General features: G+C 38.1%; 1 protein-coding gene across 1 annotated transcript in view; it reads right to left on the bottom strand.

Moving 5' to 3' along the window:
- ZNF704 (zinc finger protein 704) overlaps positions 1 to 20,399 on the bottom strand; it is a 205,129-nt gene that overhangs the window by 148,099 nt on the left and 36,631 nt on the right. The window contains exon 2 of the mRNA XM_024731327.1: positions 12,206 to 12,447. Within this exon, the coding sequence (XP_024587095.1) occupies positions 12,206 to 12,426 (221 nt within the window). The 5' untranslated portion in view covers positions 12,427 to 12,447. The remainder of the gene's footprint in view (positions 1 to 12,205; positions 12,448 to 20,399) is intronic.

Raw genomic sequence — 20,399 nt, 5'->3', positions numbered from 1 at the left:
CACCCTCCTGCCCACTTTCTAACCACCTCCCTAGAAACTTTGTAAGTCTTTCAGAAAACTCCATCCTTTGTTAAATCAGCTAGTCATTTTCTGTTGCTTACAACCAAGAAGCCTCACATCTACTTCAAAAATGCATCTCAAGTCTGTCCACTTGTCTTCATCTCAGCTGTCACCACTCTATGCAGTCCAGACTCCCATGACATCTGTTCTGCACTAAAGGAGCAGCTTCCCGACTAGTCTCCCTGCACCCACCTTGTCCTTCTCAAACCCAATCTACATGTGACAGTTAATGTGATCATTCCTAAATACAAAAGGAACATTGATCATTCTTCTCCATAAAATTCTTCTCATTGATCTAAATATATACTTTAAAAATCTTTAACACAATCAATATAGCTCAATATGATTTGCCTCCTGGGTGCCTCGCCAACCTCATCTCTTGCCGCTCTCCCCCATTCTCTGTGCTTCAGCCACACTGGCCTTCTTTCTTACCTTGAGGCTTGCAGGCATACTCTCCCCTACCTGGAATATCTTCCTCTCTAGTCAGTCTGTCTAACACCTCTTCATTCTTTAGGTGTCAGCTAAAATGTACCTGCATTAAAGAGGCCTTTCCTTATGCCTTAGTCTAAAATAAGTCTTCCTACTTATGGACCTCATAATACCCTGTACATTCCGTCTATTAAAATTATTATAATGTATAATTATGTGTTTATATTTGTGTTGTTTAGAATCTCTCTCTCTCCTCAATTCTACCAGGGCAGGAAATATGTCTATTTATTCTACCTTGTATTCCAGTAGCTGGCACATAAAATCCACTTAATTAATAAGATGTTGAATAAATTTTAAAAATGCACATTACTCAGTGAAAGAAGCCAATCTGAAAAAGCTGCATATTATATTATTCCAACTATAGACATTCTGAAAAAGGCAAAACTATGGAGACAGTAAAAAGATTAGTGGTTTCCAGGAGTTCAGGGTAGGGGAAGGGATCAATAAGCAGGGCACAGAGGATTTTTTAGGGCAGTGAAAATACCCTGGATGGTACTATAATGAGGGATACATGTCCTTATATATTTGTCCAAACCCATTTAATATACGACACTAACATTTAGAGAAGTAAACTTGAGGACAAAAACGATGACAGATGTTGATAACAGGAGGGGTGCTCTGCGTGTGTGGGGACAGAGGGTATATGGGAAATCTCTGTAACTGCGTCTCAATTTTGTTGAGAACTGCTCTGAAAAATAAACTGCTCTAGAACTGCTCTGAAAAATAAAGTCTTTTAAAAAATAAGGTATTGAGGAACAAATCTTAAAAAAAAGAAAAAAGAAACAGAATACATAACTTTCTAATCAAGCTAGATCAATCAAACAAAAGGTAGGAAAGAGAAAACATAGTAAAGCATGGCTTAAAAAAGAAAAAAAGGGCTTCCCTGGTGGCACAGTGGTTGAGAGTCCGTCTGCCGATGCAGGGGACACGGGTTCGTGCCCTGGTCCGGGAAGATACCACATGCCGCGGAGCGGCGGGGCCTGTGAGCCATGGCCGCTGAGCCTGCGCGTCCGGAGCCTGTGCTCCGCAACGGGAGAGGCCACAACAGTGAGAGGCCCATGTATCGAAAAAAAAAAAAAAAATTAGGATGGTGAAAAATTCTAAACATATCAGTAATTATAATGAATATAGTGAGTAAAATATCCTATTTCAAGAATATACTCTATATTTCTATTCTCTGGATTCTTTTCTCAATTATAAATAATAAGATGAAAAAGGTTTTGTATCTCTTTTTAAAATAAAATCTAATTATAATAATCTAATATTAAAAAGAATCAACCTAACAAAAATTGGGAGGTGCATATAAAGAAGTGCTTAGGAGTTATAGCATTAGATGCTTATAACATAAAAGAAGAAAAGTCTACAATTAACAGTCTAAAATTCTACCTTAAGAAACTAGAAAAAGAGGAGGAATTTAAACTCAAAATAAGCAGAAGGAAGGAAATAATAAAAGAAGAAATCAATGAAATAGAAAATGGACAAACAATAGAGAAAATCAATATATGTGAAAGCTGGCTCCTTGACAACAGCCATAACATTGATAAACTGCTAGTTAGACTGGTTAAAAAAAAAAAAGATGACACACTGACCAATATCAGAAATGGGAGCGGGAACATTACTGTAGATTCTCTGTATTTTTTAAAAAGGCAATATTATGAACAACTACATGCTAACAAATTTGACAATTTATATGTAATGGATAAATTCCTTGAAAGACACAAATTACCAAAACTGATTCAAAAAGAAACATGAAAGCTGAATAGCACTACAGTTGACCCTTGAACAACGAGGGTTGTTCTGCGTGTAATATAGTCGGCCTTCCGTTTTCACGGTTCTTCCACATCTACAGATTTAACCAACTGTGGACCATGTAGTATTACAGTATTTACTATTGAAAAGATCTGCGTATAAGTGGACCCGCACAGTTCAAACCTGTGCTGGGCAAGGGTCAACTGTGTATCAATCTTAAAAATCGAACCTGTAATGAAAAACACTCCCATGAAGAAAACTCCAGGTCCAGATGGCTTCACCAGTAGACCTACCCTTTAAGAAAGAAGTAATACCAGTCCTAAAACAAATTCAGAAAACAAGGAGGAGGGAACACTTCCTAACCCATTTTATGAGGCCATCATTAAACTGATATCAAAACCACACAACAAGATCCAAGTGGATGGAAATGAATGAATCCTTAATAGAATTTTAGCAAAAACTGATCCTTTGATATATAAGGGGATTTTAGCTCAGGAATCCAAAGCTGACTCAAGGGTCAAAGACCAAGCAATGTAACTCGACACATTAAAATTGTTAAGTATGCTCATGTAGATAGATGCATTTTTTTTACAATAGTCAACATTTATTGATGATAAAAATTCTCATCAGCTAATTAGAAATGGAAGAGTACTTCCATTCTCTCATAAAGAAAGAAAACAATCCTGCAGCTATCATCATTCTTAACAGTGAAATATACTGAATGCTTTCCCCTTGAAGAACAAGATAAGGATACCCATTTTTGCCACTTATATTCAGTGTTACAGTGGAGGTGCAAGCCAGTGCAAAAAGACAAAACATAAATGAAAGGTATACATACGGGAGAAGAAGAGTAATGAGTTGTCTTTATTTGCAGGCAGCATGATCATTTATGTAGACCTTCCTAAAAACAAATCTACCAAAAAAGCTAAAAAACCTAATGCCTGAGTTTAGTAAGTTTTCAGTATAGGTGGTCAAAATATAAATTGTATTTCTCTGTATCAGCGATGAATAACTTGAAGTTGACATTTAAAATAATATCATCGGGCTTCCCTGGTGGCGCAGTGGTTGCGGGTCCGCCTGCCGATGCAGGGGACGCGGGTTCGTGCCCCGGTCTGGGAGAGTCCCGCATGCCGCGGGGCGGCTAGGTCCGTGGGCCTTGGCCGCTGAGCCTGCGCGTCCGGGGCCTGTGCTCCGCGGTGGGAGAGGCCACGTACCGCAAAAAAAAAAAATAATAATATCATTTGGTGGGGGAGTGGCCAAGACGGCAGAGCAGGAAGACCCTGAGTTCACCTCTTGCCATGGGCACACCGAAACAACTATGTACAGAGCAACTATTGATGCGAATGACCAGAAGAAAAGCGGAAAAGATCTGCTACAACTAAAGATATAAAGAAGGAACCACAGTGAGATGGGTAAGCAGGGCAAAGATGTGGTACAGTCAAGAGGCCATAACCCCGGGTAGGCAACCCACACATGATAGGATAATTACAACTGCAGAGGTTCTCCCCAAGGCGGAAGGGGTCCAGGTCTCACACTGGGCTCCCCAGCCTGGGTTTCCGGTACCAGCAAGACGAGCTCCCAGAACATTTGGCTTTGAAGGCCAGCAGGGCTTACTTTCAGGGGAGCCAGAGGGCTGGAGAAATAAGAGACTCCACTCTTAAAGGGCGCACACAAAATCTCACACGTTCTGGGACCCAGAGCAGAAGGAGTAGTTTGAAAGGAGCCTGAGTCAGACCTACCTGCTGATCTTGGAGAGACTCCCTGAGAGGCAGGAGGCATTTAGAGCTCAGCTCAGGGTCACAGACACTGGTAGCAGCCATTTTGAGAGCTCATCCTACCAAAAGGGCATTGGGGTTGGCAAGTGTCACTTTGGAATCCTCCCTCGAGCATGTTAGCACCAGGACCTTGCTTGCCTCACCCACCAGCCTGCAGGCACCAGTACTCGGACACCTCAGGCCAAGTAGCTAGCTGGGCAGGGACAGAGCCCCACCCACAAGCAGGCGGCTTCTTTAAGACCCCCTGAACCCACAGCTGCCCCGGGACACAGCCCTGTCCACCAGAGGGCCCAAGACCTGAAATTAGGCCTAGAATCCCCCAGGGTCCCACAGCCAGCCGTCTCCACAGCCGGCCCTGCCCACCGGCAGGCTGATACCAACCCCTGGACTCACAGGGCCCTGTGGCCAGAGACCCCACAACCTGGCTCCACCTACTAATGGGCTGGAACTAGACCTGGGACCAGCCTCACCCACCAGTGGACAAGGCATCAGCCCCAACACCCTCTGGGCCCTGGCCACACAGAGTAAACTTAAGAAAATAAAAATCATATCAAGAATCTTTTCTGACCACAATGCCATGAGACTAGAAATCAACTACAAGGAAAAAACCGCAAGAACACAAACACATGAAGGCTAAACAATATGTGACTGAACAACCAATGGATCACTAAAGGAATCAAAGAAAAATTAAAAATACCTGGAGGCAAATGAAAATGAAAACATAATGATCCCAAATCTATGCGAAGCAGCAAAAACAGTTCTAAGAGGGAAGTTTATAGGGATACAAGCCCACCTCAGGAACAAGAAAATCTCAAAGAAACAATCTAACCTTACACTTAAAGGAATTAGAAAAAGAAAAACAAACAAAACCCAAAGTTAGTAGAAGGAAAGAAATGATAAAGATCAGAGCAGAAATAAATGAAATAGAGACAAAAAAACTAAGAGCTGGTTCTTTGAACAGATAAACAAAATTAATAAACCTTTACTCAGACTCATCAAGAAAAAAGGAGACAGGGCCCAAGTCAATAAAATCAGAAATTAAAAAGGAGAAGTTACAACTGACACCACAGAAGTACAAAAGATCATAAAAGATTACTATGAACAATTATATGCCAATAAAATATTTGCAAATGATATATCCAACAAGGGGTTAATATCCAAAATAAACAAAGAACTCATCGAACTCAATATCAAAAGTTACCCAACAACCCTATTAAAAACTGGGCAGAGGAACTGATGACACATTTTTCCGAAGAAGACATACGGATGGCCAACATACATATGAAAGGATGCTCAACATCAGTGATCATCAGGAAAATGCAAATCAAAACCACAATGAGATATCACTTCATACCTGTCAGAACGGCTATTATCAAAAAGGCAAGAAATAACAAGTGTTGGTAAGGATGTGGAGAAAAGGAAACCCTTGCGCAGTGTTGGTGGGAATGTAAACTGTTACAGCCACTATGGAGGACAGTATGGAAATTCCTCAAAAAATTAAAAATAGAACTGCCATAAGATCCAGTAATTCCACTCCTGGGTATTTTTCCAATGAGAAAAGAAACACTAATTCAAAAAGATATATGCACTCTGTGTGCATTGCAGCATTGTTTACACTAGCCAGGATATGGAAGCAACATAAGTGCCCATCAACAGATAGATGGATAAAGAAGATATCACACACACACACACACACACACACACACACATTGGAATATTACACAGCCATAAAAAGAATGGAATCTTGCCATTTGTGACAACATGGATGGGCCTAGAGGGTATCATGCTAAGTGAAATAAGTCACAGAGAAAGAAAAATACTGTATGATTTCACTTATATGTAAAATCTAGAAAACAAAACATATATTCAATATGCAGTGTAGGGAATACAGTCAAAAACTATGTAATGTCTTACTATGGTGACAGATAATAACCAGACTTATCACAGTGATCATTTTGAAATGTACAGAAATATTCAATCACTCTGTCATGTAGTAAGAACTAACATTGTGCTGTAGGTCAATTATACTTCAAAAACAAACTCTCTCATAGAAAAAGAGATCAGATTTGTGGTTACCCAGAGGCAGGTAGTTGGGGAGGGAGAATTAGATGAAGGCAGTCAAAAGGTACAAACTTCCAGGTATAAGATAAATAAGTGCTTGGGATGTAATGTACAACATGATAAATATAATTAACACTGTTGTATGTTATATATGAAAGCTAAGAAAGCAAACCCTAAGAGTTCTCATCCCAAGGAAAGGTAATTTTATATTTATTTAATGTATCTATATGAGATGATGGATGTTCTCTAAACTTATTGTGATAATCACTAGATTTCTAATCATTTCATGATGTGAGTCAAATCATTATGCTGTACATCTTAACTTATACAGTGCTTTATGTCAATTATATCTCAATAAAACTGGAAGAAAAAAGATTACCAAAAAATATTAAATAATATTATTTAGAACAGTATCTAAAAACATAAAGAACTTACAAATTAAATTAACAAAATAATGCAAGATCTAAACACTGAAAACTACAAATGCTACTGAGAAGAATAAAAGAACTGGGTGAATGTAAAGACATATTCTGTCTATAAATTGGAAGATTTGATGTTTTTATGATATCAATTCACCCTAAACTGACCTATAGATTCAAATGTAATAACAATTAAAATTCCAATAGGCTTTTTTGAAGGGTAGAAAATGGTAGAATATTCTAAAATCTATATGGAAATCCAGCAAACCCAGAAAGATATGTTTAAAAAAGCAGAACAAGGTTGGCATACTCATACTACCTACTATCAAGACTTACTACAGCAATCAAGAGGGACCTAGAGTCTGTCATACAGAGTGAAGTAAGTCAGAAAGAGAAAAACAAAAATGTCACATGCTAACACATATATATATGGAATGGTTCTGATGAACCTAGGGGCAGGACAGGAATAAAAGACACAGACATACAGAATGGGCTTGAGGACAAGGGGAGGGGGAAGGGTAAGCTGGGATGAAGTGAGAGAGTAACACTGACATATATACACTACCAAATGTAAAACGGAAAGCTAGTGGGAAGCAGCTGCAGAGCACAGGGATATCAGCTCGGCGCTTTCTGACCACCTAGAGGGGTGGGATAAGGAGGGTGGGAGGGAGACGCAAGAGGGAGGGGATACGGGGATATAGGCATGCCTATAGCTGATTCACTTTGTTGTACGGCAGAAACTAACACAACATTGTAAAGCAATTATACTCCAATAATGTTAAAAAAAAAAAGAGACTGTAGTACTAGCATAAGGATAGACATACAGATACAGAACATGGGAGAGTCCAAAGCTAGACACGCACATATATGGTCAGTTGATTTTGAAAAAGACATCAAGGTAATGCAATGGGGAAAGGATAATCTGTCCAACAATTGTAACAATTGGATATCTAAATGGGAAAATAAAAAGAAACCTCAATCCTTACCTATAACCAGGCAGACTTAAAATGAGTAGAAAATTTCTCCTCCAAAAGTGGCTCTCCTGAGTCCTTTATGTTTTATTTTCTGGTACTTGCAGGCTTTACCAACATGCTTAGTTTACCCATCAGGACAGGTCAAACACTGAAATGAGCATTACTTGGACTTTGAAAGAATTTGGTGTTGCCAACAGTATTCAGTCAGGCCAATTCACAGAAGTCTCGTGCTACTGCAATAGCTTGGCACACATCCCAAGAATTGAACAATTCCTTCCGACTAGTTCTACGCCCTACAACCCTGGAAAAATCTTTAAATTCCCTACTCTGGATTTCAAATCTTTCTTTCTTTTCCCCAAATTTCCACCACTAAACTGGGCATGTTTCATTGATTATCTGGGCCCAGGCTCATCATCTTTTTCCAATAAGGCTAAAATACTGTCTTGGCTAATGGACCACTGAGCTCTGCCCACAGGAAATCTCTGACTGGCCTTTGTCTTTACTGACCTTGGCCTCCTATTCACTTCTTGGGCCAAACTACAGTATTGGATTTTCATTCTGGCTCAACTCTTCACACCCCCGTCTCTTTGTATTCCTCTCCTTATCCTCTTAAAGCTCATTTTCCTAACTCGCCATAGAGATCACTAAAGCTAGTATTTTCCCTGAAGATTAAAAAATACTTAAGATAACATGTTTATAATTAGTAACTCCTCATTTTCAATTCACAGTCTCTTTCGGAGGGAGCTGTTATCTTTTATAACCAGACATTACTAAATGAATAAGTGATGAAACCTTCAGAGAGAGGGATCAGTCATTTAAAGACTGCTGTCCCCACTGTTAGCACTGACACGCCTCGTACAGGTCACCTCATGCCCCACCAAATTATTCCTCCTCCATAATCTTTAAAATTGGGAAGAATTTTTTTTCCGTCAATGATAGATCTTTAGGTCCAAAGACGAACACTGCTCGTTCACATGCTCTCTTACATACTCTTGTGCTCTTCCTATTTAGTTTTCTCCCCTAAAGAACCTGGAATAATTCAAGGGATATTTTGAGGACCTCACCTTATAATGCATTCACCCCTCTGCACCACCCCCCGCCTGCCCCCCACCAGAAACAAGAAAAAAACACTGTTTCTTCCTGAAATCAATCAAGCAACATCTCATGGGTAAGTGGACTCTCTTGCATTAATGTAACTCATGTGATTAATATAACGCAGGCGTCCCGGTGGCCTTGCGAGGCAGTCTCAGACACTTCCATCCAGCCTTCCCTCACCCCTCTCCCTCACTGGGCTCAGACCTGCACCTTAGTCTGACTCGCACCTCCTGCCTTCCCTGCCTCCACCCACCCCAGGTGTTTATCTTAATAAAACACTTGCACGTTCAATCCTATCTTGGCGTTTGCTTCTCGGATGACCCAGCCTGACACATCTGGATTAATAACTTACTTAAGTTTATGTTTTCCTGAAACTAGAGGCTCTTAAGTGGGTCCTCAGGAAATGGGTAAAGAAACGGATTTTGTAATGCAGATCTCAGATGCAGAGTTCCTCCTCTGTTCCATTTATCCCCATCTTGAAAAAGATACTAGTAAAAGGAAATTAGGCTTTTAAATAGTTGTGTCACACTAACAACTTTCCTAATATTAAGAGATTCTCCATTACATACAAATTCACCCAGTTCTAATGAGAAGGGAGCAAGTTATTTGATATTAACCACTTAGGTGTCTGTCTCTCTGATGGTAAGGTCCTGGAGGGTTAGCATCCTGCCTCATTCACTTTTTTACTGAGTACTGAGTTCACAGCAGGTACTCAATAAATGTCTGTTGAATGGAGATGAAATCAGTGATGCTTAATTGCAGTGAGGTACAGTGATTAAAGAGGGGCGTGGTTCTCAGAACTTTCTAGGGATATGAAAAAACATATAAAATATACCCATTGTTTTCATTACACAAACCATAGGAAAAAAGTTCATATTTCATCTTAAAACCACAGAAAGTGAAGTTCAACAAAAATCCTGTTAGCTACAGTGGCAATAAGCAAAATATAAAGTGAGAAAGATTATAGAGAACTGATTTTAAACCAATGAGGAGCTCTGCACCAGTCATACTCTATTCACCTAAAATCGTTGTCCTGCCGTTCTAAGAGCTGGCCAATACCTAATGTCTGGATTTAGAAGAGTAATAAGTTGCAATAACCATGTGGCTAGATATAGCGATACAGAATATGTATATGGGGTATATATAATACACGTGTGTTATGTATGATATACTATATAAGATATAGATATAAAGGTTTACTCATACCAATATTCCCGCATACCCATAGACTTACTCAAGCCTCATTATTTACGTACTGCCAACAGATATAACTATTTCTTCTGAAAAAAAACAAAAAGAAAAATCCTGTATCTTTCTACATGTCAAGTAAAGGAGTCATTATTTACGTACTGCCAACAGATATAACTATTTCTTCTAAAAAAAACAAAAAGAAAAATAAAGGAGTTTCTTTAAAACAAAATATTGATCTATTTAGATGATAGTGGAAAGTTTACATTTACAAAATAACTTGATAACAGTAAAAGAAAATAGAACAGAAAGAGTGGAGAGTTAGATGAACTCCACAACTTCTGATTCCTTCATCATCACTTTAAAAAAGAGTAATTTATTTCACCAACTGTTGGCATATTTGTGATAATTAAACTCTTACTACAGCAATGAAAATAAGTGTATTAGTGGAGATCTCAAACAATGAAGCTTTAACTAGTCTTTAACTAGTCTTAACTAGTCTTAGATGTGTTAATAGATTAACACATCTAAGCTATACCTTGTCATTGGGGAATTCTTGCTGCACATTAACTGGGTTTCCAATTAATTTCCCAATATTGTTTAAAGAACTCCATAATAACACTGGCTTGACTTTTAAGTGCACTCAGTGAATTTGAGAGGGAAGAAAGAATATTCCACACAACAGAGCCAGAAAAGGCAGAAAAGATTTTTCTTCTCCCTCTCTTCATTATTTTCCCCAGAAACTACTGCAAGTGGGTAAAAATTAAAGAAAAAAGATATACCTAAAACAATCGATGACAAGTTAAAATTATGAATTCCAGGTCTTTCAACATATAAAATGGTCTAATGAAAATTTTATGTAGAGTAAGTTCTACAGAATTGCAAGTTGGCCCTAAACTATGTAATATTGGGAAGTCTAATTCTTGCCCTACAGGCTTAGGAAAAAAATAAAACCGTAGCTCTTCACATTTCAAATTACATGTCATTTTACCTATGAGTCAACCAAATAACAGATACGAATTGAGGTGCCTACCAGGTTCAGGGCATGATAAGACATTTCATAATGAACCCCCAGTTAAAGGAACTAATCCTAAAGAATTCAGCATGTACTTTATATGAAAAAATGAGAAAAGCAAATAATTCCAAGTAGTTAAACAGAGGTAATGAATATATGAAAAGTTTCAATTAAAAGTTAAGGAAAATAAAGAGGCCTATAATTTTATAAAGTTTGACAAATTTGGTAGAAGAATAGAAAAATATGTATTTTTCTAGAGAAGATACTTTTGATTTCATATAAAAAGAAATGAAATTCTAATTACAAAAAGTGAATCAGTAGAAAAGGAACATTTATTCCTTTTCCAACGATACTATTTTCCTAGTTAGCTATCAGAAACCACTCAAACAAACGCAGAACTTCTCAAACAATTGCTTATAAAGTTTCATTATAGATGTTTTTTGGTAACAAAATATATTTCACATATTAAAAATAAGCAAGCTTTCATGCTACAGCATCTCCTTTCTTTTCTTCATTCAACAAATATTTATTGAGCTCTTAATATATAATTCAACATGGTTCTAATACTAGGGCTACACCACTGAACAAGATGGACTAAAATCACGGCCAACATGGAACTCACTTTCTAGGTGAGATAAATGACAGGCAAGAAAATAAGTAAAAGGTCTAGCATGTATATTCTACTACTATTCCACTGTCATTCTGCCATAATATTGTTCTTTGGTTCAATGGCGCTGGATGTGGTTTAAATAGAATTACAATGTAAGAAAAGCCTTTTAATATTTCAGATAAACCCTCTTGGCCCAGTTCTAAGCTAGATCTGTCTTAAAAGGATTACCATGATATAAACCTGGGATCACCAAACTTTTTCTATAATGAGTCACACATAAATATTTTAGGCTTTGCAGGCCATCTATGATCTATATCCCATATTCTACACTTATTTTTCCCTTTAAAAATGTAAAACTATTCTTATCTGGCAGGCCAAACAAAAACAGGCCAGGGGCTGAATCTGCCCTACAGCCATAGCCCTCCAACACCTGACCAAGAGATATGAGTATTCTTGCTTTTAAGCGGCTATGCTCAGTCATACATTTCATGTTTCTTTTATTTTTTTATATTTACTCTTTTGCTCTTTGTTGTTCATTTGCCAAAATCTAATAAAACATTCTTTTCTAGAGCCACAGTAGTTCCAAATACTACAGCCTGAGTCAGTTCTGAAGAGCATGGCCACCTGCTCTATTTCACACAAGCAACAGAAAAATGTTCTTGGCAGAAAAACCTTCCTAAATCTATACTTTAGAGAGATACGGCGGAGACTATACATGCTCTCCACTGACTTCCTGGAGCAGACACATATAAGGTCTAACGGTCCCTTACCTTGCTGGAGGAACGTCAATATTGGAAGAAACAACTTTTCGTTTTTGTTCAAGGAGACAGATGGAGCGAGTGTTTTCTTTTTCATGGTCAAGGGCTCGGTTGACTTTTTTGGTGTCTGCTGTTTTCACATCCTCCTCCATGGCCAAGGGGAACAAGTGTTGATGAGACAGTTTTTTACTAGAGTCACGTTTTAAGTCCTCTGGTTGAAATGTGAAGGCCATTTCCCGCTTAATGCTCCCCACCTGTGAAATGAAATGCAAAAATTCTTAGTCACCCAAAATATCAGCTTTGCATGACTACGTGCAGATGGCCATGACGGGAGACCACAGACTCTGCTGTCCCTGTTCATCTTGAAGATTTTATAGTTTAAATGGGAAAGAAGTCACACAGAAATAAAATAACTGACATTACAAAGTAATGCACAATTGACGCACCACCTGTCATAATGCAAACAAGAAGCATCGCAAGCACAAGAAAAGCCTTTCAGATGTGCAAAAACTTCGAAGGCTTGAAAGCGTGAGACCTAAAAAAAAAATCTAAAAATTTTAAACATTATTGTTTTCTCTTCTACAACTGAGAAAACTCAGTTAAGTAAATAAATTCTTAAATATTTCATGCTGATTATGTTTAATGAAGAGAGCTATATATATAAAATCAAGCCTTATATCTTTGACTATGATACTGATCTTAACCACACTCTTTATCTAATGAAGAATTGTTCTTCATCCTTTATTTATAGCAGTTAAGGTCTTAATGAAATCCTTCATCAGTATGACAACTAAAAAGTCATATTCATTTTTCTTATGATTTTTTACTAAATGCAATGGTGATTAAAGTTTAAGACAAACATGAATTTAGACCTCAAGGAATTAAAACTGGCTAAGGAAAATAAAGAGGTCTATAGTTTTATAAAGTTTGACAAATTTGGTAGAAGAATAGAAAAATATGTATTTTTCTAGAGAAGATACTTTTGATTTCATATAAAAAGAAATGAAATTCTAATTACAAAAAGTGAATCAGTAGAAAAGGAACATTTCAGATTTTAGGACTGTGATGACTGAAAAAGGAGACAAAAGTTAAGAAAGAAAAAGGATTTTGTAATGTGATTGGCGCTGTAAATGAGGTCCGGAGTGAACTTGTTAAAGTCCTAAGTACACAAAGAAGAACCAGGCTATCTGGCAACCCAGAGCCTCACTCATCAGCGGAGTATGTTTCAAAATATGCGCATCTATAAGACATTTCACAGGTCCAGAGATAGTCTCTCCCTTTCATGAAGTCAGTGTACATAGTCAGTAAATCTTCACTCACCCACTTAAATAGAGGATATGCTTATTTGTTTCTTTTTAATTTTAGTTAGGAGGAAAAGCACAAAGCATGTGATCAAATAGATTTAGAATAATAGGAGCTAAAGCCATAAACATACAGCATCTTCAGAATAAAATGAGAATATGTGGGCCCAGTAACAGCAGAGACTGGCAAAGTATGGTATTAATGACTAGAAACTCTCAGACTAAAGGAAAACTCTGAAGTATATGTGTGTTGGGAGTCACAGGACCTGCTCACATATGTATTCTTCCCGAGCCCAGGGATGACTTGTGCCTCAGGATTGCCTTGGCTGGAATGGATCTATCACATGAACACAGAGCCCTAAACTGAGCTCCCTGCTCTCCTTGGCCTGCACTTGTCAGGAAAAAGAGAGTATCTTCCATGGTGTTCCTGCCAGACCAAGCCCCAGCTCCACAGGACAATGGTCAGCCACCTGGGTCTACTTGCAACTCATTAAAGAGTTACCATATTTCTTAGAATGCACTAGTTAATGAAGCAAAGTAAGAGTCCAAGAAAAATGAGTGCGTTTAAGAGCTAACTGTTTAAATGACATCGATACTCAATAGAAAGGAATAGGAAAATATTTCACACTTCTAAAATGCAATAAATTTTCAATAAAAACGTAGTTTGGAAAACTGACTATTGTAATTATAAATTTTTAAAATATTCATCACTAATCACTTTCAGTGCAACTTCTTCTTCCTGGAGGTGGAAGAGAGAGGGAAGCATTTTTTCCACCTCTAGAGCATCTCATTCCCAGCGATGTTACAACAGGAATATGCCAAACACCAGGCATGAAGGATGAAAACAAAGGCGTGGTTTTGATGATTATAAATAGTTTCTCCCTAAGTGTCAAGTGTTACAGTAATTAAATATTTAAGTAGTCATTAGTATTAAGCTGTAGCAATAATTGACATCCATACCTCCCTTGGGGTCAACTGGACTGGTTAAATGAATTCAATCCAAAGAGAGGAGGGTTGAGGGAGAACATTACAGAAAGTTTAGCTTTTAGCTCCAAATATTTTGGGAAAAAAGCCAGCATCTAAAGCAAATTAATACAAAGTAGAATAAACTTCCTATAGAAATGATATTATAATTGTATGTCATGCTCTTAGCTGAGACTTCATAATAAAATAAATTATGGTAATATTCAACAATGTAAGCTATAAATCTTCCATAATACATTCTAAACATAAAATTAATCTCTCAATAATAATCAGGAAATTTTAGCAATGTAATGAATTTCAAAGACTACTTAGCCCAGACTCCTTTTTAAAAGTGGAATTAAAATGAGTTAGAAATGATCAAAGAAGAGAAAAAAGTGTAGAGGTGAGCAAGAGACTTTAGATACTTTGAGTCATAGGTTCCACTGTTTGTAAGGTTGGTGGAAGGAGTGGGTCACAGGTGTAGATGTTCATTATATCACTATGCCTTAAATGTATAGTACATGTTCTTTTTTTAAAAATTTATTTTATTTAGTTATTTTTGGCTGCGTTGGGTCTTTGTTGCTGTGCACAGGCTTTCTCTAGTTGCAGTGAGCGGGGGATACTCTTCGTTGTGGTGCACGGGCTTCTCATTGCGGTGGCTTCTCTTGCTGCGGAGCACGGGCTCTAGGCACGTGGGCCTCAGCAGTTGCAGCACGCGGGGTCAGTAGTTATGTCACTGGGGCCCTAGAAAGCAGGCTCAGTAGCTGTGGCGCACGGGCGTAGTTGCTCCATGGCATGTGGGATCTTCCCGGACCAGGGAATTGAACCCGTGTCCCCTGCATTGGCAGGTGGATTCTTAACTACTGCGCCACCAGGGAAGTCCCTACAGTTTCTTTTTAATGTTCTTTTATTCATATCAGATATTATATTTTAAAATATTTTTTAAAAGGAGAGTACACGGAGAGAAGAGAATGGAGCAAGTGTATGAGGTCAAATCTTGAGACGTGGGCTCAGAAATGGCCCAGAGAAATAGGATGGTGGCTGGGTCGGATGCTGGACAAAAGAGAATGCTCTAAGATGGGAGGTAATAGAGCACATTTGAATGCTGAGGCAGGATGGAAAGGAAGGGATGAGTGAGGGTTTGGAGGAGGAGTAAAAGGGGGCAGCCATTGCACCTCCAGCAGATCAGCCGAGGAAAGCAGATAAAGGAAGATATGAGCCCATTTATATGAGATTTCCAGAAAAGGCAAATCCATAAAGACACAAAGCAGACCGGTGATTGCCTGGGGCTGGGGTTGAGAGCAGGAACTGATTGCAAACGGGCACCGGAGAACTTTTTGCCATGATGGAAATGTTCTGGAACTAGACTGTAGTGATTTGTACAATGCTATGAATTTATCAAAAATCCCTGAACTGTATTCTTACAATGGGATGAATATTATGGTATGTAAATTATACCTTGATAGTACTGTTGATTTAAAGAAAAAAAAAAAAGGAAAGGAGGAAAGAACCAAACCAGGAGTAACTGGTGTAGAAAGTATATTCCCCAAGAACCGCCTAGACCAGAAACTGGGAAACGGTGCCACAAAGAGGCAGCCATGAGGTGCTTGACAACCCAGGCTGCTGCAAGCAGCTGTGCTGTTATACCCTGTGCACAAGAAAGATCAGCTAAAATCCAGTCCCCACTCAAGCCAGGTCCCCAGGCCTCTTCACCCATGGAAAAGGGACATTTTTCTAATTCATCCACCCGGAGAAGAACTTCTTGTACTCCATCTGCCCAGAGAGGGCACTCTTACTTATTTTTTTTCCCAACTTGCACAACGCCCTGGTGACAAAAGGAAACCCTTCTGGTGATCTGCAGGGCCTGGGCCGAGTTAGCTTCCTTCCTTGAAGCTGATATCAATTAATGATGTGACTCACATGAGCTGATATTTTTGTTAAAAGTTGGGGAAATCTCTCTGTGAAACAGCTCAAGGGGAGGCAAAGGGTTCAACAATAGAAGACAACCAGAGAAAACAAACAAATGCCCCAAATCTAGAAGCCCTAGGTGGCAAATAATGAAGAAAAAACAGCAAAACTCTTAACCAGGAATTTTGAGGAGAAAATACAAGGCAGAGGTTTAGGAATAATCTTAGTCTAGATTTTTTTTAAAGTGTCTCCTGCATGAGGAAGGGTTAATCTGACTGTATCCCACAGTGACAAGACTGTAAATTGGAAGGCAGTAGAATATGATTCTGGTTGTCAAATTTCAAGATGGACATTGACAAATCGGAATAAACACAGCAGGGTGATCAGGATGACAAAGGATCCTATTGGGAGAAATCTGGGAATATTTCATCTAAAAAACAGAAGGTTTAAGGCCCCCATAGCTTCTCTTAAATACGTGTTAGAGCCCTTTTGAAGAGGAATTTGAGTTCCGTGCTCCTCCGGAACCAGGATCAGCGGTGCCCACTCCTGCTTCTGGCTGACCGCATTCTGACCTTATGGTTTACTCTCTCTTCCTCTTTTCTTCTCACTCTTCCACCTCACTGTGAATGAGACATTTTGTATCTATAAGAAAGATTTACTACTTTTTACTTGACTGTGATTTCATGGACTCATAATCTGTTAAGCAGGTGGAATCTCAGAGACTACCTAGTCTCACATAAACATTTTATTTTGCACTATTCCTATAGAATCTGAATGCACTTTTCATTTTTTCAAATGTTCATTTACTACAAAATATATGCTTGTTGTTAAAATTCAGTAAAAATGTGTATAAAATAAAATGGGGACAGTTTTCTATTCTTCCCCACCCTCAGGTCTAACCCCTAGAAAGAATAGCTTTTAACAATTTACTGCAAAACTTCAACTTACTTAAAAGGCATTAAATACCTATCTGTGCATATATACTGTCTGGAGTGTCTAAACATGAATATGCTTATACTGACTGCATGTATTGCTCTGCAATACACAATAAATCATGGGCATCTTTTCATGTTAGTTGTACTATATTAAAAATTTTTGAATACTATAACATTTCACAAGATCATATTTTTTAACCCATCCCTTCCTCACAGACATTGAGGTATTTTTCAATTTTTCATCATTAAACATAATGCCACAATGAATACCCTTGTTGTATGTATGCATGTACCTTTATACTTGTGCAAGCATTTTTGTAGGAAAACGTGGAGGTTAGAATTTCTGACTCAACCAACCAAAATCTTCTCGATGGGGGAATAAACTATGGAACGCCCATACAATGGACTTAACCATGAAGTCACTAAAAAGAAGGGCATCAGAATAAATCCACGATCTATTAAGAGGAACACATTTGCTCATGATCTGCTAAGAGAAACAGGTAAGTTGCAGACTAGCATGTTAGGCATGATTTCACTGCTTTTCAAAAACAAAGTAGTTTGCTAAAAAGCTACACACCTTCTGGGCCAAGAAGGTTCTTCTACTTCTTTTCTTGTATAATTAGATACATGCGTACACACATACAGACACACACACAACTTCCAAGTGGTGAGATTATGGGGGATTTTTTTTACTTTTTTGAGGTTTTCAAATTTTAAAAATTAATACAAAGAGAATTTTTTAGAGGTTCACAGAAAGTAGGAGGAATAATCCTCGGTGCTGGTCAACATATGAGGGAACTGGCACTCTCAACACCTGTTGGTAGGGATATACATGTTGAAGGAGGACAGCATGGCAAAAGGCAGCGAATTTAATGGTGCACCCCTCTGATTTAGCAATTCTACATCTAAGGGGGAAAAAATTACCTAGAAAAGCACACAAGAATATTTAGCACAGAATTTCTTATAATATTAAAAAAATGCAAATTCCCTAAACATCCATCAATAAATTTGGGGTTAAATATGAACAAATAAAATGTATAGTTTAAAACAAAGATATATTTCTTTATTGAAATGGAAAGACATTTAATACATTAATTGAAAAAAGGAAATCCAAATGAGTTTATGTAATATAATCTCGGAGAGGAGGGATGTATATATATATAAAGAGGAAAACAATTCTGAAAGGACATTCCAAAATGTTAAGAATGGTTCTCCTTGGAAGCAGAATTACAGTCCAGTTTTGCTTTTTATCCTGTTTGTAATTTTTACAATGTTCGTGTATAGTTTGGTATTTTAAAATTTATAAAGTTATTCTGTTCTAAAAAAAATACACATCATTTTTACATAATTAAGTTTCTCAAGAATCTGGCATTTATATAACTAATACCTTTTTCTTCTACTTAGCTTTCAGTTACTAGTATATATGCACATACTAAAGGGGAAAAATGAATTACTTAAAATGATCCATTCAACTGCACTATTACTTTCCTTGCTTACCAGCACCTCTCAGCTATACTGTATTACAAGCACTACCATTGAATTCCTTCTTCCTACCCAACACAGAAGCCCTTCAATAGCACATCACAGACACACGCTTTATCCAGTGTAATTTCCTGCAAGGGGACAAAGCTTGAGCTAACTGACAAATAAAACTCAAAATTTTTATTCCAACGAACAGCTTTTGTTTTCCTAAATGAAGATAAACAGCCTAACTGTAAATATGATATACTGGGGAAAATTGCAATTTTTTAAACAAGAAGTTAACAGTATCTATTTCAATCCTGAATTTCTCTAAGTGGTGTCCTTTGTAAACTGGACTGAAGCTCGTCAGCTTTTCTCAATACAAAAACATCTGGTTTCCACAGGAGGATTCTAACAGCACATCAGAAAACAGAATGGCTTCTAGCATCAGTTCACTTGCTTGATCAATCCTTCCTTCTGTCTACACTCAAGTGCATTCCAGGCTACCTTAATCCCAACACCCTCCCCATGAATATACGGTAATAAGATGCCAAAACGCATGTGTCAACACTCACTCTTGGAAACTGTCCTCACTTACTCATCTCAACCCAATAAGATTTGAGGAATTGGCTCTGGAGATTAACTGGATTTCCAGGAATAATCTGCAAAAAGTCAGCCCATTTGCCTTCTCGGGCTTTCTGAATAGTAAGAAAGTAGTATAGAAATTTTGGAAAAGGAAGTGAAATTCAGGCCACAGCAAAAACCACTCTCGAGAGCGAGCCACGGGAGGCAAGTGAATGGTCCATTTGGCCAAGCAACGCTTTAAGACTCTTCCATTCACCAGGCAACCACACAGTCCCAGCTGACAAACTATAAGAGAATTTTCCTTATTTCAGATTGTGTTTCCCCACCTTAGGATTTATTTTGTAAACTTGCTTTCAAAACACATAAATATACATATTTAGTAACAGATGACAATGACACGCCAACTACAGTGTGGAGCACGTAATCAGAGTCCCAGAATTTGAAACATGCTACGAAAGAAGCAAAGGTTATATTAATAATAGGAACAATTGATTTTTAAGTCAATTTAAAATATTACTACTAAGGGTCATGCTCAAAGAAAGACCAGACTCTTGAGTCGACTGACAAAGACTGTGTCCAAAAATAGTCAACAGAACTTTACTAGTCACTTCAAATTAAATGCTTCAAATTTCACGCTATGTACACAGAAAAATAAGTTGGATGGCAAATCTATCCAGTCCTAATGAATAGCTGTAGTAGAAACACTTTAAAAATAATTGCTTCCAATTGCTAGCCCCTTGATTATATTATTCCCTTAGCCCTCTGAAAACAATGAAGTGGTTTTTGACTGCTTTACCCTCAAGTTTATTATTTCTCTGTACCAAGACAGAGTAACTAGCTGGTGAAAATCATCCTGGTTTGCTGGTGTGATGATGGGGCGAGAAGTAAAACTCAGTACGACGGTGCTGAGACCCTCACTGTGATGGCAGCCACACAGCTACACTACCACAGCGATCAGTGTTGTTAACGCCGGGTTCACAACAGCACGTTTCACCTCTAATATCTTGACAGTTTAATATTCAACAAAGCATGACTTGGTTTGCCTAATGGCAG

The sequence above is a fragment of the Neophocaena asiaeorientalis genome, unplaced genomic scaffold, assembly GCF_003031525.2.
Source record: "Neophocaena asiaeorientalis asiaeorientalis breed wild unplaced genomic scaffold, Neophocaena_asiaeorientalis_V1.1 scaffold371, whole genome shotgun sequence".
Lineage (NCBI taxonomy): Eukaryota > Metazoa > Chordata > Mammalia > Artiodactyla > Phocoenidae > Neophocaena > Neophocaena asiaeorientalis.
This window is presented reverse-complemented; position numbering and strand designations above follow the sequence as displayed.